We start from the raw sequence: 25,062 nt of genomic DNA on the forward strand, positions 1-25,062 counted from the left end.
AAAACACAAATAATGCCTTACTTGATGAAATGCAGTGAGCAAACGTGATAATTCCCAATATTTTCAATGTTTACCAAGCACTTTAGCTGCTGCAGTCCCTTCAGTTCTCGCTTCTCTATACCTTCATTTCGCTTCACGTTTGGAATTCTAAAGTTGGGTACATGTCTCTCACACTTACCCCGACTCCCACAGTTTTTTTCAGCGCAAAAATCCAACATTTTGGCGGTTTTTAACAGGTAGGAAAGTACGCGTTTCTAACATTAGTAACATATACCGGAAGTGACGGATGTCTTCCAGTTGGATTTAGCGGCTCCGTGCGTCGAGCCCTCTGACCCAGTGACCTTTCGTGCAACTCCCCTACAGGGAAGAAAATGCTAATTTCCGAGTATGAAAATGACCATAACCTTTTTAATACTGAAGATATGAAAGTGAACTAGGTCAAATTAAACTTATTTTTATGCTTTATCTGATGGGATAAATTGCACACTGGATTTTTTAAATCTCAACATTTTGTAACATTGCTGCACTTAGTGCTTCAGTTTGCATTGCCCTGGGCAGTAGCGAGTAGTGGCCAGGAACAATTCTCTCTCCCTCTTCCTCTCCCTCCCCATCTCTCCCTCCCTCTCCTCCCTCTCCCTCTCCCCCTTCCCTTCCCCCTCCCCTCTCTCCCTCCCCCCTCCCCCAATACCTTGGTTTTAAACAGTGACAAGAAATCGACAAAGTGTTTAAGAAAGAACTGCAGATGCTGGAAAATCGAAGGTAGATAAAAATGCTGGAAATCGATGGTAGACGAAAATGCTGGAGAAACTCAGCGGTTGCAGCAGCATCTATGGAGCGAAAGTAAAAGGCAACGTTTGCATATTTCCTTCGCTCCATAGAGTTTCTCCAGCATGTTTGTGTACCGCCAAGAAATAGAGCCCAGGACGAGGGCTGGAGGTGGGAGGGAAGCTTGTGCCGTGCGATGCGAAAGGTACAAGTTGTCCGCTAGGTCGCGAGGGAATCCCCCGCACGGTAGGTGAAGACAAAGATCTTATAGGTGAAGAGGCCGAGGTATTTGAGGAAGCCGTGGTATTTGCAGCGGTGAATTACAACGTCCCAGAAATCTCCGCTCCTGACACCGCCCTTGCAGCCAAAGATCCTATAGCGATCTTTACTTGGAGCCGTGCAAGGACAACAAGCTTGAGCTGCCCGTCCCGTCCCGTCCCGTGTGCGGCTGGGCGGATAGAGAGATGCACCTCACCATTGGGGCCACCGAGGAAGGCTGCGACTCTCTGGGGACGCGCTATGTGGTAAAGGACACCTTCTATTGCCCGGAACGACATGCGGGACACTTACTGTTTCAATTACTCTGTTAAAATATATGTATTTCCCTCCCCCCGATTTGTGTCAGGTGTACGTTGTTCATCTGGAGGGATTTCTATTCTGCAAAGTGAGGTACAGCCAACTGCACAAATGGAATGAAAAGGTAAGGCACAGATTGTCGCGGTGGGGCAGTGGGTGGTATCTGTTACACCTGCTTACAAACCAAAGCACATGGGATGTATGGGTGTGGTTTTGTGGAGAAATTGAATTGATAGGAGTTTCAATTTTGTTCTTGCAAACTTTAATGTTTCCAGCTGATGATTTGTGTCTGTTGACCTGATCCGAAAGGCTTATTTTGTTTGGTAGCTTCATCTCTTAAGGAAAGCTTACAGAGAGAGGTTGAATAAGTTAGGTCTTTATTCTCTGGAGCGCAGAAGGTTAAGGGGGGACTTGATAGAGGTCTTTAAAATGGTGAGAGGGATAGACAGTTGATGTGGACAAGCTTTTCCCTTTGAGAACAGGGAAGATTCAAACAAGAGGGCATGACTTCAGAATGAAGGGACAGAAGTTTAGGGGTAACATGAGGGGGAACTTCTTTACTCAGAGAGTGGTAGTGGTGTGGAATGAGCTTCCAGTGGAAGTGGTGTGGCAGGTTCGTTGGTATCATTTAAAAATAAATTGGATAGGCATATGGATGAGAAGGGAATGGAGGGTTATGGTATGAGTGCAGGCAGGTGGGACTAAGGGAAAAAATTTGTTCGGCACGGACTTGTAGGGCCGAGATGGCCTGTTTCCGTGCTGTAATTGTTATATGGTTATATGGTTAAAGATGTGTAACAAAAACCATTGCAGAAAAACTGCAGCAGCCCTGATTTTCTTCTCTTGCCCATTCACTCCCCCTGGCAGGTGTGTCAAGAAACAGAAGTTCTGAATTCTTGACCTGTTCCTTCTCCAGTGCTGCTTGACCTGCTGAGTATTTCCAGCACCTTTTAAGTTTTCCCATTTATTTATCTCCATTGTTGCCCCCCCCCAAAAATGTAAGTAGTTGAAGAAGTGCAGGGGACTTCTCTGCTCTCTCTACCCATCAATATTTATGCCCTATGAAAATTGCTAATCTGCTTATTTTATCACTTGTGGGATTTGACATTGTGCAAAAGTCTTACATTACAGCAGTGATATTTAGAATGACATAGTAAAGGACTTGATATTACTTGATTTTGCATCTGCACAATATTACTTGATATTGCATTTGCACAAATTAAGACCTATCTATCCTGTTCTGCTACCCTTTTCCAAACGCCTTGCAGTTATTTTTTTAGCCTTTGTCTAATTCCCAGTTTAAAGCCTGCTGAGTTCTACCAGCAGATTGTTTTTTGATTTGTTTAAAAAATATATTGCTTCTGCAATGCTTTCAGCCTCTGTATTCCAGATGAAAACGTGTTGCATTGTTATTTTAAAAAGTTCTCCACATCCGGACATGTTTGTGGATTATGTTCTCTGAAGTTCTGCTCTCTGGCTTCTGACCACTGGGAGGCTCTTCACTTTATTTGTTCTCAAAATAAATATTGGCAGTCCAATTAGACCGCTCATGAATCTTCTTTGCTTTAATTATCGATGAAGTGCTTTAGGTGTCTGTATAGAATGGTCTAAATGCAGGTTACATTTAAAACATTCTCTATGCATGAATAACTGATGATGAATAGTATTGATAATCAAATAACATATTACACCTACTGATAATAAAGTGTGTTTACCTCAGCAGAGTTTCGGTCTGCGATTGCTCAATTTGTATTTGATGTGAGTGTAATTTGAAGGACGATTTTGTGATGGTCACAGAATGTATAAGTCTGTAGGGCCAATATTAGTTCTAGGTTGCATGACTCAAGGCATTTTCATGGAATAAGTTTGATATTTTACTGTGGAAAAAATAACTTGGCTACAGTACCATATTGTATAATCTTGCAATGATACAATCTTTTGTAACTAACTTGCAATTAATAATAATTGCATATTATTGTACTGAAGTAGAAATTTCCAGTATGAAGAAATTGTAAGTTCCCCCAGTAAATCAGAGTTATGAAAATAGATCCTGCAGGCCAACTTGTTCATGCCAACCAAGCTAGTCCCATTTGGCTGTGTTTGCCACTATACATGTACCTGTTTAAGTATTTATTGTATCTCTTTTTCTCTTCCCCTGTCAGCTTGTTCCGTACACCCACCTATGGGAAATCCTGCCTCAGAATATTTTCTAAATCTTTTTCCATTCACTTGAACTAATACCCTTTAGTTTTAGACTCTGTGTGTAAAAAAAAAAAAACCCGACAGTTTATCCTATGCCTTTCATGATTTTATAAATCTCTATAAGGTGACCTTTCAGCATCCTTTGGTCCAAGGAAAACAATCCCAGCCTATTTCCTTCGCTACCTAGATGCTGCCTTACCTGCTGAGTTTCTCCAGCATTTTTGTGTACCTTTGATTTTCCAGCATCTGCAGTTCCTTCATAAACACCCAACAAGCAAGGATCCTGACAACATCCTTCTCAATATTTCCTGCACCCACCCTAGCTTGAACTACAGTTTTATTTCATTAGTTGCCCGTTAATTTTTGGATGTGAACATTCACATTTCACTAACTAAATTTATATGTGTTCAACAGTGTGACAATAAAACACTTGCATTTTACAGTAAACTAACTCAAAGAGCTTGGAATGTTGTGGGCAGGTTTGCTATAACTAATTGCCAAGTAATTGCCACTTTTTTAAAGAGATAAAGCGAATTGAGGAATGCAGTTGAACAGAGGGATCTAGGAATAACTGTGCATAGTTCCCTGAAGGTGGAATCTCATGTAGATAGGGTGGTAAAGAAAGCTTTAGGTATGCTAGCCTTTATAAATCAGAGCATTGAGTATAGAAGTTGGGATGTAATGTTAAAATTGTACAAGGCATTGGTGAGACCAATTCTGGAGTATGGGGTACAATTTTGGTCGCCCAATTATAGGAAGGATGTCAACAAAATAGAGAGAGTACAGAGGAGATTTACTAGAATGTTGCCTGGGTTTCAGCAACTAAGTTACAGAGAAAGGTTGAATAAGTTAGGTCTTTATTCTCTGGAGCGCAGAAGGTTAAGGGGGGGACTTGATAAAGGTCTTTAAAATGATGAGAGGGATAGACAGAGTTGAAGTGGACAAGCTTTTCCCATTGGGAGTAGGGAAGATTCAAACAAGAGGACATGACTTCAGAAGTTTAGGGGTAACATGAGGGGGAATTTCTTTACTCAGAGAGTGGTAGCTGTGTGGAATGAGCTTCCTGTGGAAGTGGTGGAGGCAGGTTCGATGTTATCATTTAAAAACAAATTGGATAGGTATATGGATGTGAAGAGAATGGAGGTTTATGGTCTGAGTGCAGGTAGATGGGACTAGGGGAAAATAATTGTTCGGCACGGACTTGTAGGGCCGAGATGGCCTGTTTCCGTGCTGTAATTGTTATACGGCTATATAACTACTTATTTCAGGGACAGGAAATTGTCCATTGCAATGACCATTATGAAATCAAGTCAAATTTATTGTCACATGTGCAAATATGGTGAGGTCAGTGGCGGACCGACATTTCTGGGGCCCTGAAGCTTGAACTGTTATGGGGTCCCATCGAAACCAGCAACGAGGTCTGGGTAACCACTGATATCTTCTTCAATGGGGTTGTTCCACGACAGATCACCACAAATTTTAATTTCAGTCATGAATGTTAATAGTGTTTTCAATTATCTATAATTATTTTATATTAAATATATTTAGAATGAAACATCCTTAATTTGAACGTGTTTTCATTTACGGCTAGCTTACATGATACTTTAAAAACCTTTTCATTTTTGCTTTATTTTGTATTGAATTACACTTATTAATGTTTTTTTTTTTTAAAACCCCATCTCATACAGTAGACCCAACATTTTTAAGCAATGTGGACTAAGCATGATATTCACCTCCAGTAGGAAGTAGGAAGTATTGGCCGGGGGGTCTAGAGGGGGGTCCAAGTGATTCTCAAGCTTTCTGCTGGTAGTTTACATAACAGAAGCTTAGAATTTTCCTAACACAAGCAGTAAAATAACCCCCAAAAGATATATTTCATGAAATAGACAATAGGTGCAGGAGTATGTCATTTAACCCTTCGAGCCTGCACCACCATTCACAGTGATGATGGCTGATCATCCACAATCAGTATTCCATTCCTGCATCCTCCGCATATCCCTTGACTCCACCATCTTTAAGAGCTCTATCTCTCTCTCTCTTGAAAGCCTCCAGAGAATTAGCCTCCAGCAGAGAATTCCACAGATTCACTCCAAGTATTTCCTCATCTTCGTTCTAAATGGACGACCGCTTATTCTTAAACTGTGGCCCGTGGTTCTGGACTCTCCCAGCATTTCCTGCCACTAGCGTGTCCAAACCCTTAATAATCTTATGTTTCAATAAATGGCCTCATACAGCTAAAAATTTTTTTACAAAAAAATGTTACTTAAAATGTCTCGTTGCGTAGCACTGAGATGAGGAGAATTTTTTTTTCACCTAGAGTTGTGAATTTGTGGACTTCTCTGCCACATGTTTAATGATGCTTTCTATTCTTCTAGAAAAAGAGTTGGGAAATGCAATTTAAATTAAACAATTTATGGAATGCAATATTCAATGTTTCTCAAGCAGAAAAACGAACGCTTATGTACCAATGATCCTGCAAAGTTGAATAGATCAATCAATCAATTCTTTATTTCGAACAGAATAAAAAATAAAAAGCAAGTATGAAACGGCATACAAAAAAAACAAGAATATTTATAAAGTGTCATGAACAATATTTATAAATAAATGAATTGTATGTGTCCGAAAAGCAGGAAGAAGCCAAAGCTTATTAATTCCCACCCCTTATTCAACTGCTTGTAATTATCTTATACAGATTTAGCAGCTATAAACACCTATTTCCATGTATACACCAAATTATTTACATTTATACACTAATCAAATATTTACAAAGCCATACAAAAAAAAGAAGAAAAAAAGAAAAAGCAAAAACCCTTATGTACTATACATTATCTCTTAGTCATATATACAACCCATCACTCTATAATCACCCTTCCCAATACAATCAGTATAACAAATATCCCACTCAAAATCACCTATCCTCATCCCAATATCCTTTAAAAAGTGTTTTTGTACATCTTTTTAAACTGAATTACGTTTGTGCCAAGTTTTATCTCCTGTTCCAGACCATTCCCCAAATTCATCCCACAGATTGCTATGCACATACTTTTAAGAGTTGTTCTGACATTGAGTTTTTTAAAATTAAGTTCCCCTCTCTAATTATACCCACCCTGTCTTTCCATAAACGGTTTTTGTATGTTTCCCGGAAGTAAATTATTTCTTGCTTTGTACATAATTTGTGCAGTCTTAAGATGATGAATGTTTGATGTTTGAATGATGTTTGATTGATTGTTGATGATTGTGATGTGATGTTGTGATGTGATGTGATGATGATTGATGTGATGATGATGATGATGATGATTGATTTGATGTGATGATGATGATGTGATGTTTGATGTGATGTGTGATGATTTTGTGATTTGTGTGTGATGATGTTTTGTGTGTGATGATTTGTGATTTTGATTTGAATGAATGATGTGTGATGATGATGTTGTGTTGATGATGATGAATTGTGATTGTGTGTGTGATGATGATGATGATTGATTTGATTGATGATGTTTGTGATTGATTGATGATGTGTGTGTGTGTGTTTGATGATTGATTGATGATGTGATTTGATGATGATTGATGTGATGATGTGATGATGTGTGATGATTGTGATGTTTGATGTGATGTTGATGAATTGAATTGATTGATTGATGATTGATGATTGATTGTGATTGGATGTGTGTGATGTTGATGGATTTTTGAATTGTGTGATGATTTTTTGTGTGTGTGTTGTTGTGTGTTGTGATTGTGATGTTGATGATTGTGTGATGTTTGTGTGTGTGTGTGATTGTTTGTGTGATTTGTTTGATGATGTTGTTGATTGTTGATGTGTGTTGATGTGATGATGATGTGTGATGTGATTGTGATGTGTGATGTGTGTTGTGTGATGTTGATGTGATGTGATGATGTGTGATGTGTGATGATGTGATGATGTGTTGTGTGTGTTGTGATGATGTTGTGTGTGATGGTTGATTTTGATGTTGTGATGTGTGTGTGTTGATTGATTGATTTGATGTTGTTGATGATGTGTGTGATTTTGTGTGATTGATGATGATGATTTTGTTTGATTTTGATGTGTGGTGTGTGTGTGATGATGATTTGATTGATGATGATTTGTGTGATGATGATGATGTTTTTTTGATGATGATTGATGTTGATGATTGATGTGATGATTGGTGATGTTGATGATTGATTTGTGTTTTTTGTTTGATGTTTGATTGTGTGTGATGATTGATTGATTTGATGTGTGTGATTGAATTGATTGTTGATTTGATTGTGTGAATGTTGATTTGTGATTTGTGTGTGTGATTTTTTTTGATGATTTGATGATTGATGATGTGTGATGTGTGATGTTTGATTTGTGTGTTTTTTTTGTGTTTTGATGTGTGTTGTGTTGTGTTGATGTTGATGTTGATGTGATGATGATGATGTTGTTGATGTGATGTTGTGTGTTGATTGATGATTGATGTGATGTGTGATTGTGTGATGTTGTTGATGATGATGAATGTTGTGTGATGATGTTGTGTTGTGAATGTTTGTGATGTGTTTTTGATGTGATGTTTGTGATGTGATGTGATGTGTGTGATTTGTGATGTGATGTTGTGATTGATGTGATTGTGTGTGTTTGATTTGATGATTGATTGTGTGTTGATTTGTTGTTTTGTGTGTGTGATGTGTTTGTTTGATGTGTTGTGATGATTTTGTGATTGTTGTGTGTTGTTGTGTTGGTTGTGTGTGTTTGATGATGATTGTGTGATGTGTTGTTGATGATGTGTTGATGATGTGATGATTGATGTGTGTTGTTGTGTTGATGTGTGTGATGATGATGATGAATGTGTTGTGATGATGGATGATTTGATTGTTTGTGATTGATGATGATGTTGTTTTGTGTGTGTGTGATGTGTGTGTGTGTTGTGTTGTTTTTTGTGTGATGATGATGTGATGATGATGTGATGTGATGTTGATGATGTGTGTGTTGATTGTGATGATGTTGATGATGATGATTTGTGATGATGATGATTTTGATTTTGTGTTTGATGTGTGTGTGATGTGATGATGATGATGTTTGATTGTTGATGATGATGATTTGTGTGTGTGTTGATTTGTGATGTTGATGTTGTGATTGATGATTGATGATGTGATTGATGATGATGTGTGAATGTGATGATTGATGATTGATTGATGTTTGGTGTTGATGATGTGTGTGATGATTTGTGATGTGTGTGTGATTGTGTGATGATGATGTGATGTGTGATGTGTGTGTGTTGTGTGTGTGATTGATGTGTGTTGTTGATTTGATGATTGTGTGATGTGTTGTTTGATGATGTGTTGTGTGTGTGATGTGTGTTGTGTGTTGTTGATGATGATGTGTGATTGTGATGATGTGTGATTTGATGATTTGATGATGTGATTGTGATGAATTGATGATGATGATGATGTTTTTGATGTGTGTGTTGAATTTTTTGATGATGTGTGTTGTGTGTGTGTGTGTGATGTGATGTTTTGATGATGTTTGATGTTTGATGTGTGTGATGTGTGATGAATGATGTGTGTTGATGTGATGTGATGTGTGTGTTGATGATGATTGATGTTGTGTTTGTGATGTGTTTGTGTTTTGATTGTGTGTGTTGATGTGTGTGTGTGTGTGATGTTGATGTGATGTGTGATGTGATGATTGATGTTTGTGTGTTTGTGTTTGATTTTGTGATTGATGATTGTGTGATTGATGATTTTGATGATGTGATGATGGATGATGATTGATTTTTTTGTGTTGATTGTGTGATGATGATGTGTGTGATGTGTTGATGATGATTGTGTTGTGATGATGTTGTTTGTTGTGATGTTGATGTGTGTGATGTTTGTGATGTGTTGTGATGTTGATGATGTGATTGATTGATTGATGATGATTTGATGATGTTTTGTGTGTGTGTTGATGATGATTGTTTGTGTGGTTGATTGTGATGTTGATGTGATGATTTGATGTGATTGATGTTGATTGTTGATGATGATGATGATGTTTGTGATTTTTGTGTGATGTGTGATGTTGTGTTGTTTGATTGATGATGATGTGTGTGATGATGTTGATGTGTGATGTTGTTGTTGTGATGTGATGTGTTTGTGTTGTGTGTTGTGTGATGTGATGATTGATGTGATGTTGTGTGATTTGATGTGATGATGTGATGTGTGTTGTTGATTGTGTTGTTGTTGATGTTGATGTGTTGTGTGATTGATTGTGTGTTGATGTTGTGATGTTTTTGTGTTGATGTGATGATGTGTGATGTTGATTGTGTGTGTGATTTTGTGATGATTGTGGATGATGATGTGTGTGTTTGATGTGTGGATTGATTGTGTGTGATGATTGATTGATGTGTGTTGATGATGTGTGATGTGATGTTGATGATGATTTGTGTGATTTGTGTTGTTGTGATGATGATGTTTGTGTTGTTGTGTGATGATGATGATTGTGTGATTTTTGATGTGTTGTGTGTGTTGTGATTGTTGTTGTGTGTGTGATGATGTTGATGTTGATGATGTGTGTGAATTTTGATGTGATTGATGATGTGTGTGTGATGTGTGTGTGTTGTGATTGTGTTTGTTGTGTTTGATTGATGTGATGATGTGATGATGATGTGTGTGTGTTTTGTTGTGATTGATTGATGTGTTGTGTTGATGTGATTGATTGATGATGATTTTGTGTGTTTTGTTGATGATGATGTTTGATTTTTTGATGTGTTGTTGTGATGTGTTGTGATTTGTGTTGTGTGTGGTGATGATGATGATGTGATGATGATTGTGATGATTGTTGATGTGATTGATTGATGTTGTGTGTGATTGTTGATGATTGATGTGTGTGATTGTGATGATTGATGATGTGATGATGTGATGTGTTTTGATGATGAATGATGGTGTGATGTGTTGATGATTGATGTTGTTGATTGTGTTTGATGATGTGTTGATTTTTTTGATTTGTGTTGTGTTGTGATTGATGTTTGATGATGTTTTGATTGTGGATTGTTGTGTTTTTGATGATTGTGTGTGTGTGATGTGTGATGTGTGTTGATGGATGATGTTGTGTGTTGATTTTGTTTGTTGTGTTGTGTGTGTGATGTGATTTTGTTGTTTGTGTTGTTGATGATGATTGATGATTGTTGATGTTGATGATGTGATTGATGATGTGATGTGTGGATTTGTGTTGTGTTGATGGATGTGTTGAATGATGTGTGTTTGGTGTGTGTGTTTTTTGATGATGATGATGATTGATGATGATGATGATTTGTGATGATGATGATGATTTGTGTGTGTGATGTGTTGATGATGTTTGATGTGTGTTTGTTTGATGTGTGTTGTTTTGTGATGTGATGTTGATGTTTTGTGTTGATTGATGATGATTGTGATGTGATGTGATTGTGATGTGTGATGATGATGATGATTTGATGTGTGATGTGATGATGTGATGTGTGTTTGTGATTGATGATGATGATGTGTGATGTGATTGATGTGTTGATGATTGATTGATTGTGATTTGATTTTTGATGATTGATTTGTTTTGATGTGTGTTGATGTGTTGATTGATGATGTTGTGTGTGTGATGTTGTTGTTTGTGTGATTGTGATGTGATGATGATGTGATGTGATGATTTGATTTGATGATTGATTGTTGTGTTTGGTGTTTGTGAATTGATTTGTGTGTGTGTGTGTGATTGTTTGTGTGATGATTGTTGTGTGTGTGTGTGATGTGAATGTGTGTGTGATTTTGATGATGTGATGATTGTGATGATGATGATTGTTTTGTGTGTTGTGTGATGATGTTTTTTTGTTTGTTGATGATGATGATGATTTGTTTTGTGTTGTGTGTGATGATTTTGATGTTTTGATGTTTTGTGATGATGTGTTTGTGTGATTGTTTTTTTTGATGTGATGATGTGTTGATTTTTTGATGATTTGATTGTTGTTTGTTGTTTTTGATGTGATTGATGATGTGTGTGTGTTGTGAATTGTGTTGTGTGTTGTTTGATGTGATGATGTGTGATGTTTGTTGATGTTGTGATTTGTGTGTGTGTGATGATTGATGATGATTGATGATGATGTTTGTGATGTGATTTGTGTGATGTTGATGATGATGATGGATGTGTGAATGATGTGTTGATTTTGGATGATGATGTGATGTTGATGTGTTGTGTGTTGTGTTTGTTGTGTGATGATGTGATGTGTGATGTGATGATTTGTGTGTGTTGATGATTGTGTGATGATTGATGTGATTGTGTGATGTTGATGATTGTGTTTTGTTGATGATGTGTGTTGATTGTGTTTGATGTGTTTTGTGTGTGATGATGTTGTGTGATTTTTGTGTTGTGTGTTGATGATTGGATGGATTTGATGATGATGTGATGTGATGATGAATGATGTGTTTTTTTTGGATGATGTGTTGTGTGTGTGTGATGATGATTGTGATTGATGATGTTGATGATTTGATTTTGTTGATTTGATTGATGTTGTGATGTGATGTGTGATGATTGATGATGATGATGATGTGTTGTGATGATTGATTTTTGATGATTTGTTGGATTGATGATGTGTGATGTGTGATGATGATGTGAATTTTGATGATGTGTGTGTGTGATGATGATTGATTGATGATGATTTGTGTGATTGATGATGTGATGATGTGATTTGTTGTGTGATGTGATTGATGATTTTGTGATGTGATGTGATGATTGATGATGTGTTGTGTGTGTGTGTGATTTTTTGATGATTTGTTTTGTGGATGTGATGTTGATTGATGTGATGATTGTTGATGTTGTGTTGATTTGTTGTGTGTGATGTGTGTGATGTTGTGATTGATGATGTGATGATGTGATGGATGTTGATGTGATGTGTTGATGATGATGTGATGAATGTGTGATGTGATGTGATTGATGTTGTGATGATTGTGAATGTGATTGTGTGGTGATTGATGATGATGTGTGGGATGTTTTTGTGATGATGATGTTGTGATGTGTGATTGTGTTTGATGATGATGTGTGATGTGTTTGTGATGTGTGATGATGATGTTGTGTGATGTTGTGTGATGATGTTTTGTTTGTTTTTGTGTGTGTTGTGTGATGATGTGTTTTGATGTGATGAATGTGTGATGATTTTGTGATGATGATTGAATGATGTGTGTTGTGTTTGTTGTGTGATGTGATGTGATGTGATTTGTGTGTTGATGATTGTGATTGTTGTGATTTTTGATGTTGTTGTTTTGATTGATGTTGATGTGATGTGTGTTTTGTGTTGATTTGTGATTGATGTGATGATTTGTGTGTTGTTTTGATTGTTTTGATGTGTTGATGATGTGTGTGATGATTGATGTTTGTGATGATGTGTGATGTGATTGATGTTTTTGATGTGATTTTGTGTTGATGTGTGTTGTGTGTGTGATGATGATGATTGATGTGATTGTTGATTGATGTTGTGTTGATTGTTTGTTTGTGTTTGTGATTTGATGATGATGTGTTTGATGTGAATGATGATGATTGTTGTGTGATTTGATGATTGTGATTGATGTTTGATTTGATTTTTTTTGTTGTGTGATGATGATGATGTGATTGTGATTGTTGATGATGATGTGATGATTTGTGTGTTTTTGATGTGTTTGATTGTGATGATGTGATGATGATGATTTGTGTTGATGTTGATGATGTGTGTGATGTTGATGTGATTTGTGATGTGATTTTTTTTGTTGATGTGATGATGTGTGTGTGTGTGTGATGTGAATGTGATGTGTGATGATGATGATGATTGATTGATGTGATTGATGGTGTGTGTTTGATTTGTGATGATGATGTTGATGGTGATTTGTGTTGTGATGATTGATGATTTGATTGTTTGATGTGTGTGTGATGTGATGTGATGATGTGATTGTGTTTGTGTTGATTTGATTGTTTTTGATGATTGTGTGATGAATTGATGATGATTGTGTTTTGTGTTGTGATGATGTGTGATGGATGATGATGTGATGTGATGATGTTGTGTGTGGTGTGATGTGTGTTGATTTGTGATGGATTGTTTTGATGTGATTGTGTTGATGATGTTGATGTGATGGATGTGATTTGGATGTTTGTGTGATGATGATGGTGTTGATGATGATGTTTTGAATTGTGTTGTGTGTGATGTGTTTGATGGTTTGATTGATGATTGATGTGATGATGTGTTGTGTGTTGATGATGATGATTGTGTTGATGATGTGTGTGTGATGATGTGTGATGATGATGATGTTGTGATGATGATGATGTGATGATGATGATGATGTGTTTTGATTGATGTGTTGTGATGATGTGTGTGATGGATGATTTGTTTGATTTTTGATTGATGTGTTGATGATGTTGATTTGATGTGATGATGATTGATTTTTTTGTTGTGATGATTGAATGGATGTGATGATGTGATTGTGATTGTGTGATGAATGATTTTGTTTTTTGATTTGATTTGTGTGTGTTGTGTGATGATGTGTTGATTGATTGTGTGTTTTGTTGATTGATGTTGATTTGTTGATGTTGATTTTGTTGATGTGTTGATTGTGTGATTGTGATTGATGTGATGATTGATTGTGATTGTGATTGTGATGTGATTGATTGTGATTGATGTGAATTTTTTGATGTGATTGAAATGATTGATGATTGTGATTTGATTGTGTTGTGTTGATTGTGAATTGATGATTGTGTTGTGTGTGTGTGTGATGATGAGGGTTTGTTTTATGTTTTCCAAATAGCATAATCTTTATTTTGCTTAAATTTGAAGACAATTTGTTGACATCAAACCACTGTTTTAATTTATTCATTTCTGACGTGATGGCCTCGAAAAGCTGCTTCAAATTGTCACCGGAACAAAAAATATTTGTATCATCGGCAAATATAATCAATTTCAGTATATTTGATAGTCTGCATATGTAGTTAATGTATATTATGAAAAGCTTTGGACCTAACACAGACCCTTGAGGTACTCCACAAGTTATGTTCATGTAAGTTGATTTATGTTCACCTATTTCTACAAATTGTTGCCTGTTTCTTAAATAGCTTCTCACCCAATCCAATCCAATCCAAACCCTCTGATGCCATACCTATCCAGTTTCATGCATAAAATGTCGTGATTTGCAGTTTCAAATGCTTTTCTTTTAAGTCTATGAATATTTCCACTGAAAGTTTTATTATTATCTATGCAATTTGAGATTTCCTCGATTAGTTCCATTAGTTGCCATAGATGTTGATCTGTCTGTCTGGAATCCATATTGACTGTCGACCAAAAGCTTATGTTTTTTTCAATGAAATTGTCGAGTCTTTCTGTAAAAAGTTTTTCAAGGATCTTGGAGAATTGGGAGAGTAAAGAAACAAGCCTGTAATTTGTGAAATGGTTTTATATAATGGTAATACTTTAGCTATTTTCATTTTGTTTGGAAATTTACTGGATTGAAAAGACAAGTTACAGATATGAGTTAATGGTTCTGCAATTTCTTCAATAACTTTTTAAATTATATCAATATCATTCCAATCAGTAGAGGATTTGCTTTTACATTTTCTCACAGTGTCTATGATTTCTTTTCCTTCGATTGCTCTAAGGAAGATGGAGCTAGTATATCTCTCCCAAAGATCAGTATCCACCCCTTCTTTTGTTTCTGAGTCATTAATTTTTTCTGCCAAATCTGGTCCCACATTTACAAAGAATTTGTTAAAAAAGCACATTAACCGCATCATCCATCATTTCATATTATTGTCTGTCGTCTCTCTCAAACTCGGGTGCCTGTATTTTTTTGATCCATTTCGATATACATAGTTTTAGCACGTTCCATAAACCTTTAGTATATTGTTTTTATTCTAATCCTTAAGTATTATATTTTACTATGGTCTGGAGGTAGGGATGGGGGGGGAGAATACGTGTTCGGCACGGACTAGAAGGGTCGAGATGGCCTGTTTCCGTGCTGTAATTGTTATATGGTTATTCTTTCTTACATATCCTGATGAAAATTTGTTTTAAAATTCTGCCAAGATCTATCCTCTTTCTATTTTTGTGACTCTCTCCAGCTGCATACTTTTCAATTTGGGTCCCTTGCAAAACCCGTATATTATTTGTTGCACCTTTGGCAGCTGCCTTAATCGTCAAGGCTCAAAACTATAGCCTTTTCACCTCAACTTTACAAAGTTCCCTTTTTGGGGCACTCCTTTCAATACAGCCTGCATTACTGAGCATTTGTTTAATGGATGTGATGACTCCTGTGAGCCTCACTCTGAAGTTTTGTTTAATAGCAAAAGAGCCTTGGGACCCTTTGTTGGAAAAAATAGACACAATCTAAATGGAACTTGTTATCGCAGTGTATAACAGTGAAGATTGATTTGGTGAAGGCAGGGGAAGTGGCATTCAATTTTCCTTTTGAGCTATTTTGAGTTCCAGTGTCCATGCTGTATTTTCTGTGCTTCACCTGTGTGACAATGCATTATTTGAAGGAAGACAATCACACCTTAAAATAATGCAAATGTTAGCAAATTAGTCTTGCTGAGGTACTGAAGTAGATAACAGCAGGAAATGCTGAACACATCCAGTGGCATCTAACATTTTCTGTTTTCATCTCTGGTTTTATCTCTAGTTTCTGACATCTGCAGATTTTGTATTTTTCTGAAAGAGGTGACAAATGTGGCAGCACTTATATTCATTGGCCTGATTGAATATGGGCAGCATTTTACTGGAAGGCTTATTTTTGAACAATGGTTTGTTTAAAAAGACATAGAGGAGTATTGAAGACATACTTGTACATTTTATCTGAGCCTCAGAAATGAATAATATAGTGTTAAATCCAATTAATTTCCACTTCATTTAGGTACAGTGCCCTCCATAATATTTGTGACAAAGACCATTAATTTATTTATTTGCCTCTGTACTCCACAGTTGCTGAGTGCCTTCTCTGGTGATACTTTGCCAGACCTGTATTGCAGCCATCTTTAGCTGATGCATGTTTGGGCATTAATAAATTTACTACAATGAATAGACAATAGGTGCAGGAATAGGCCTCTTGGCCCTTTGAGCCAGCGCCGCCATTCAATGTGATCATGGTTGATCATCCACAATCACTACCCTGTTCCTGCCTTCTCCCCATATCCCCTGACTCCGCTATCTTTAAGAGCTCTATCTAACTCTCTCTTGAAAGCATCCAGAAAACCGGCCTCCACTGCCTTCTGAGGCAGAGAATTCCACAAATTCAAAACTCTCTGTGAAAAGGTTTTTACTCATCTGTTCTAAATTGCCTACCCCTTATTCTTAAACTGGGGCCCCTGGTTCTGGACTCCCCCCAACATCGGGAACAGGATTTCCTGCATCTAGCATGTCCAATCCCTTAATAATTTAAAATGATTTAAGATCATCTCTCATCCTTATAAATTCCAGTGAATACAAGCCCAGTCGCTCCATTCTTTCATCATGTGTCAGTCCCGCCATCCCGGGAATTAACCTTGTGAACCTACGCTGCATTCCATCAATAGCAAGAATGTCTTTCCTCAAATTAGGAGACCAAAACGGCACACAATACTCCAGATGTGGTCTCACCAGGGCCCTGTACAACTGCAGAAAGATCCAATACTCAACTCCTCTCATTATGAAGGCCAACATGCCATTTGCTTTCTTCACTGCCTGTTGTACCTGCATGCTTACTTTCATTGACTGATGTACAAGGATACCCAGGTCTTGTTATACTTCCCTTCGCCCAACCTGTCCAAATCACCGTGCATCCTCATAGCATCCTCTTCACAGTTCACACTGCCACCCAGCTTTGTGTCATCTGCAAATTTGCTAATTTTACTTTTAATTCCTTCATCTAAATCATTAATATATATTGTAAATAGCTGTGGTCCCAGCACCGAGCTTTGCGATACCCCACTAGTCACTGCCTGTCATTCTGAAAGGGACCCGTTAATCCCTACTCGATGTTTCCTGTCTGCCAACCAATTTTCTATCCCTGTCAGTACCCTTCTCCCAATACCATGTGCTCTAATTTTGGTTATTAATCTGTGTGGGACCTTATCGAAGGCTTTCTGAAAGTCCAGATGCACCACATCCACTGGCTCTCCCTTGTCCATTTTACTTGGTACATCCTCAAAAAAATCCAGGAGATTTGTCAAGCATGATTGCCCCTTCATAAGTCCATACTGACTTGTATGTAGGTAGTTTTTTAAATTCCTGATTCTTTCTGGAGGTAAAATGCCAGTATCTGATGTACATTCCAACACACTCCGATTTCAGTGCTCATTACATTTTATCTTATATAGCTCTTAACAGCTGCAACTTTCTGTCAATGAAAGAGCTCTGTACTTAAGCAGATGCTGCTCTGGAGCTTGTATCAATGTTTTTGCCCAAAGTCGGTATGCTGAATTGAGGATATCTCTTATTTCAAGTTCAGGTGGATGTTGAAATGCACATGATAACTTTATATATCATAGTTTCAGGGCAGTGTACAAATGTAGCATTGTTTTTTGTTTTCATAAGAATGCTTCCTTGTTCTATAAGGATGATAGGTGAAAAAACAAACTGATGGTGCAACTCTGGGTCATAGAAACATAGAAAATAGGTTCAGGAGGAGGCCATTCGGCCCTTCGAGCCAGCACCGCCATTCATTGTGATCATGGCTGATTGTCCCCTTACAATAACCCGTGCCTGCCTTCTCCCCTTATCCCTTGACTCCACTAACCCCTAGAGCTCTATCTAACTCTCAAGCAGAGGCCTGGGGGGGTGTTAAGGAGAGGGCAGAGATATTGAATTTGGCTATGGTCTTTCACTGGCAGTGGATGAAGTTAGGAAGGGAAGTGAAATGGCATTCAACTAGGAGTTTGGGATGGCCATACAGACAGGCTTTGCAAATTGGTCACCTTGCTTGCGCTTGTAGAGGAGGCCACATCAGGAGCAGCGAATGCAACAGGTGGATGGAGGAAGTGCACGTGAATCTTTGCCTCACCTGGAAGGACTGTTTGGGTCCCTGGGGAGTGATGTGGGAGAAGGTGTAATGACAAATGTTGCATCTCCTACAGGGGAAAGTGGCAGAGGTCAGAAAGGGATGGGTGGGGAGGGAATCACAGATGTAGTGTTTCCTGTGGAAGGTGGAAAGAGGCGGGGAGTGGAAGATTGCAGGTTGTGGAATTGACAAAGCATCACTTGATGGAGGTGCAGACTTGTAGTGTGAAAGATAAGGAAAAGGAAACCACACTGTTTTGTTTGGAGTGAGGGAGGTTGTGAGCAGATGTTTAGGAAATGGAGAAGAGGTGAGAGAAAGCTCCAATCGCAGTTGATGGAGACGGGTGTCTAGAAAAGGGAGAGAAGTGTCAGAAATAGTCCAAGTAAAGTTGAGTTGGCTTGAAGATGGTCAGAAGTTGATAGAATGAATGGGTTCCCAATGCAAATTAGCATTGTAAAAATGTTGGAAGGCATGCGAGATGTCCTGGATATAGGTGGGAAGTGATTGGTTGACGGGAGACAGGACAGAGTCAAAGGATGAATGGCGGTGCTGGCTCGAAGGGCCGAATGGCCTCCTCCTGCACTTATTTTCTATGTTTAAGAAGGAACTGCAGATGCTGGAAAATCGAAGGTACACAAAAAAGCTGGAGAAACTCAGCGGGTGCAGCAGCATCTAAGGAGCGAAGGATTTTCTGTTTCTATGATGAGGAGGTGGCTTCAGTGCAGAAACAATAGGTCTCTCAGGACAGTCCAGTTTATGGATCTTGGGCAAGAGATAGATGTGGGAAGGGCAGGATTGCGACACGTAATTTTATGGTGAATGTAAGTATTACTAGTACCAATTTATTTCCACATTAAGAGTTGAACCAAATCAGGCCCACCAATTCTCTGTGGACCATCAAACACCCAATTTTACATTAGTTTTACCTTAACCTGTTTTATTAGTTGCATTAAGCAAAGTGCTGGAGGAATTATACGGTTTGGGCAGCATTTGTAAAGGGTGGTAGGCAGTCAAGGGTTTGGGTTGGGGCCTTTAATAACTCTGAAGAAAGGTCATGACACAAATGCCTCCACAGATGCTGCTCAAGTGCTGAGTTACTCCAGCACTATGATTTTTGCTCAAGATTTCAGCACCTGCAGTCTCTTTATTCCATCTCTTTGTTTTATCGGTATGTAGGGAAGTGATAGAACTTGGGGGAATTGATATGAATGCAGAGAGAATAAAGCATGTGATTAATGTAGGATTAGTGTAAATGGGTGGTTTGTGATGGCTGCTGGCTCGGTGGACCAAATGGCACTTTTCTGTTTCGAGAGGAACTGCAGATGCTGGTTTAAACTGAAGGTAGACACACAGAATGCTGGAGTAACTCAGTGGGACAGGCAGCATCTCTGGAGAGAAGGAATGGGTGAAGCTTTGGGTCAAGACCCTTCTTCAGACTAGTTGGGGGGGAAAGGGAAATGAGAGATATAGAACAATTGAATGTAAAAAATGCAAAAAAGTAACGATAATAATTGAAACATTAGTTACTCTGAACACCTTCGCTCAGTCTGCCTCGACCTACCAGTTATCCCAGTTGCCAAACACTTTAATTCCATTCCCATTTCCTGCACTGACCTTTCTGTCCTAGGCCTCCTCCATTGTCAGTATGTGCCGAATTGCAAATTGGAGGAGCAACATATCATATTTTGCTTGGGCAACTTGCAACCCAGTACAGGTGCACAACCTTTTATCCGAAATTCCGGAAACCGAAAAGCTCCGAAAATCGGACATTTTCGGTCCTGGAAAAAAGGGAGGGTATATTGCCCGGGAGAGTAGGAATCCCTAGACCTAGTACAGTGAGCACCACCGAGGGTCGCCCAGAGAGGTTCCGCGGTCACCGCTCCGAGTGACCCTCGGTGAACGCTCACTGAACTAGGTCTAGGGATTCACAAAAATCCTTTAGAAACTCCGCGGGTGCAGCAGAATATATGGAGCGAAGGAAATAGGTAACGCTTCGGGCCGAAACCCTTCCTCAGACTGCCCTATCAGTCTCCCCTATCAGTCTGAGGAAGGGTTTCGGCAAAGGGAGGGGAGAGAAGGGAAAAGAGAGAGGAAGGATCTGCCGGTGTGTGTGTTTGTTTGGCAGAGTCTGAGGGGAGAAGGAGAGAAGAAGGGAAGGGAGAGAAGGGAGGGAGAGGTCCAGCGGCGGGAACGGATGCCTGGGTCCGGGCGTGAGCTGAGGCCGAGGTTTGTAAACGTTGCTGCAACCCCCGGCCCGGCCATCCGTGTATTGTTCACCGCGTCTTCGTGGAGAGAGGGGGGAGGGCGGGAGCCGGGGCTGTGTGCGTGAAGCACGGCGACTAGATGGACGGGAGTGCTGCCCCAGGAGCGTGAGGGCACCTCCCCCTTCTCCATTCCCCCTCACACCCCCCCTCCCCATCTACCCCTTTCTTCCCCCTCTACCTCTCTACTCTCTCTCGGCCCGCAGCGATCTGCCGGACATGCTGTGTGTGTGTGTGTGTGTGTGTGTGTGTGTGTGCGCTTGGTGGAGTCTGAGGGGAGAAGCGCCGGCACTAAGAGCGAGCGAACGCGCGGACAGAACGGACAAAAGCAACGATCATAGGTCGGAATAGGTGACCAAAGATCTTTGTGAGTGACATTTCGGGTCAAGACCCCTCTTCTGACTGACTCGGGGGAAAGAGGAGCAAGAGCTATGGACGGTACTAAGGACAAGTGAATGGAAGATATGCCGATATCTTCCGTTTCCCTTTCCCTTGACTATCAGTCTGAAGAAGGGTCTCGACCCGAAATGTCTACCAACGCCGCTCTATGAACGTTGCTTTCGTCCGTCTGTCCACGCTTTCGCTCGCTCTTGGTGCCGGCGCTTCTCCCCTCATGGCAGCTATTGAAAAAGTCGACCCGAAATATCACCTATTTCCTCCTATTGTCACGTATTCCTCATCAGAGATGCAGCCTGATCCGCTGATTTACTCCAGCCTTTTGTGTCTGTCTTCGGTTTCATTAGCATCTGCAGTATGTGCCGTTTAAAAAGTACAAGGCATGTGCCGTTTAAAAAAGTGATGGTCGGGGTTACTGAAATGACGGCGGTTACGCTCCGGTGCGGACTACGCATCAGTTCATTGTATTTCGCAGGAGTGGACCATCTTGCGCGCTATAAGATCTTTGCTCCAATTGATTTGATTACTCTAGCGCGGGGCCCCCTTAGGCGCGGGGCCCAATTGGGAGAAATAGGTACTATCGGCTAAAGGCCGGCCCTGACCGGGTAACTGCCGGGATCGAGGCGCAAACTCGCGACCTTGCGGCCACCAGCCGAGCACTCTACCACTGAGCCACATGTTAAAATCTACGCTAAAAACCTTCCGTTCGGAAAATCGAAAAATCCCGAAATCCGAGAAGTGTCTGGTCCCAAGGCTTTCGGATAAAAGATTGTGCACCTGTAGTATGAAAATTGATCTCTCTAACTACGTAATCCCTGCACTCCCTCTCCCCTCCATCCCTCTCCACCCAAGTCTCACCAGGTTCCCGTTCTCACTTAGCAAACAGCTAACAATGGCCTGTTCCCTTTATCATTATTACTTTTTTGCATATCTTTCATTCATTGCTTTTTTTAAATCTCGACCTAATTGTCCACATCCCTCGTTTCCTTCTCCCCAGACTAGGGTTTGGATGCGAAATGTCACCCATTCCTTCTCTCCAGAGAATCTGCCTGTCCCGCTGAGTGACTCTAGCATTTTGTGTCTATCTTCAAGCCTTTCTCTGTGCTGTGGATCTTTGTAACATTGAGAAACAAACCTAAGTAATCTATAGTAGACACAAATGCTGGAGAAACTCAGCGGATGAGGCAGCATCTATGGAGCGAATGAAATAGGCAACGTTTCGGGTCGAGACCCTTCTTCAGAATGATGCGGGGCGGGGGGAAGAAAGGAAGAGGTGGAGACAGTGAGCGGAGGGAGAGCTGAGAAGGGGAGGAGAAAGCAGGGACTACCGGAAATTAGAGAAGTCAATGTTCATACCGCTGGGGTGTAAACTGCTCAAATGAAATGTGAGGTGCTGCTCCTCCAATTTGCGGAGGTCCTCACTCTGGCCATGGAGTGGGCACAGGACAGAAAGGTCGGATTCGGAATGGGAGGGGGAGTTGAAGTGCTGAGTCACCGGGAGATCAGGTAGGTTAATGCGAACCGAGCGGAGGTGTTCGGCGAAGCGATCGCCAAGCCTACGCTTGGTCTCATCGATGTAGAACAGCTGACTCTGCCATACAATCATAAGTAATCTGTAAATAGCTTTGACTGAGGAATAAGAACAGTATTGTCCAACGTGGCAGGAAGATCTTTACCTCTCCCTGCCACCCCTCCTTAATATAATGCCCTAGGATTTATTAAATGCATCTGCAGTTTCGGTAAATAACTGAGTGTAGCTCTATCAACAGTATAGTACTGGGAGTGTAAACCTAGATTCTGTGCTCGAGGCTTTGGAATGGAACATGAAACCACAGACTTCTAATTCAGGTGAATGGATGGAATTGAACAGAGGTTAATTTACTAAATAGTTGTGCCATCCAGTTTTAACTAGACCTTCCTGTTGATAAAAAACAAGTTCTATTCTGCCAGTCCTGGCAGGATCAATCTGTATATGATGTTGATGTTGAAGTCATTGATGCCCTGTAAGAAAAGTGGTGTACTTATGCTTGCCTTTGTTCATGGGTCTTATCCAGTTTGTGTCCACATTTAGGCAATTAAAGCCAAGATAGCCAGCTGATTCTAATGCAAGGTACACAAAAATGCTGGAGAAACTCAGCGGGTGCAGCAGCATCTGTGGAGCGAAGGAAATAGGCAACGTTTCGGGCCGAAGAGGACTTTTTGTACTTTTTTTGTACTCCATCCCTGTGAAAAGGGACGGCGATCGGAACTGGAAGCGGACCAATACATCTATAAGTAAAACGGAACAAATTGATTTTATTGTATAAATTTTTATATATTAATGTTTCAAATCCATGCATTGTAGGAAGAATATTTGACAGCCCATCTGTGATCCCTAACTCTAACCCTAACCCTAACCGATCGTCACCCGCAGGACAACATACGTCAGCGTGTGACAGGGATGAGACACCCAAATGTTGCCCCAGGATTTTGAACATTCCAAAATCCTGGGGTGACAGGGAAGCACCGTGCGTCACCACGCCTCAGCACGTGTCACGCGCGCCAACCTATTTTTAGGCTGTCGCGTAAATGACGCTCGTCGTGGGACAGGCCGTTATATGAATTTCCCTTTCTTGTCATTGTCCCTTTGGAAAGTGGACATCTATGGATGCTTACAGGACTAGCGGGACCCAGTGGTCAAAGAGATTTCCTAGGCTTGTGCTTGGGTGAATTATTGCCTCCACTCACTGCACAAAATTCACAAGATCCAGGTATTGCCAGCCTGTGGTCCCTGGATTCGTATTCAGACAGGAGATTTCTATGGGAACACCATTACTGGAGATTTGGCACATTAAACTTGCAGGTTCGTATTGCTTGTCGGAGAGGGATTTCCTTGGGCTGCTAGTCGATGGAGAAAAATTGATCGGACTTGCGTTCAGGGTTTGAATGAAAAAAAAATCATTGGTCCATTTAATATTTGGATTAAAGTAAAAAATGACTTCTAATTCCCTCAACGTGACGGATCGTAATATCAGGACAAACCAACGGGTAAGTCGTTGATTTCACATATAATCTTGCTTCTTGGGGTGGCTTTAGTCTAATTTTACGACGCAAAAATGTTATTTCGTACCCAAACGATTCGGCCATGTCTTTGCCTGCCGATATGGGGTTAAAATTCACCGCCACGGCAACGTTCCAATCGATCGCATTCCAGAAACACCCACTCACAAGATGATTAAAATACTCATTTGTTTGGACAGTCATGTCATGAATCATCTGTGTTTTGTGTAATTGTCTATCCATAATCAATATTTTTATACTAAATATCCACAACAGTTTTAGTCGCATGTATTGTACAAAAAATAATAATTTTAGTTATATTGAGCGTGGACGTTTCTAGATTAATTTATGGGAATTAAACATTAAATTCCTTCCATTTGGCATATAAGTTCATGACAGTGAGATCATGAGATCATTAAAAATCATGCTATATTGTGAATTCTTGTGTGAATGGGATTAGTTTGTTATTTGGACACTTAGGCTATTTAAAAAAAACAACCTTTTCTTAAGAAATGGATAGATGTTTAGATCTAGTAATTGAATTTAGATGAATTTAATTGATTAGATGAATTTAATTGATTTGATGAAACTGATGAATATTAATTTTTTGTTGGGTATTTACTATTTGTTTTAGCATTTAACTTTATGATTTCTACCTTTTTTCTAAAACTGCAAATAATAACTTGTTTCTACTAATGCTGTTCAGTGTTTTTTTTTCCCTTTACATTTTAAACAGGGTGTCTCCGAAGAAGAAATGCAAAATTGTCAATCCATCTATTTGATGGTAAAAGTCAGGTAATAGACAATAGGTGCAGGAGTTGGCCATTCGACCCTTCGAGCCAGCATATGGTTGGATAAAAGGTTCAAAGTA

At 39.6% G+C, this 25,062-nt stretch overlaps 1 protein-coding gene across 1 annotated transcript in view; it reads left to right on the top strand.

The window, feature by feature from the left end:
• The first annotated feature begins 1,134 nt into the window (after positions 1–1,134).
• LOC129696724 (sorting nexin-31-like) overlaps positions 1,135–25,062 on the top strand; it is a 108,471-nt gene continuing 84,543 nt past the window's right edge. The window contains exons 1-2 of the mRNA XM_055634857.1: positions 1,135–1,289; positions 1,391–1,465. Of these exons, the coding sequence (XP_055490832.1) occupies positions 1,230–1,289; positions 1,391–1,465 (135 nt within the window). The 5' untranslated portion in view covers positions 1,135–1,229. The remainder of the gene's footprint in view (positions 1,290–1,390; positions 1,466–25,062) is intronic.

The sequence above is a fragment of the Leucoraja erinacea genome, chromosome 4 (genome assembly GCF_028641065.1).
Source record: "Leucoraja erinacea ecotype New England chromosome 4, Leri_hhj_1, whole genome shotgun sequence".
Lineage (NCBI taxonomy): Eukaryota > Metazoa > Chordata > Chondrichthyes > Rajiformes > Rajidae > Leucoraja > Leucoraja erinaceus.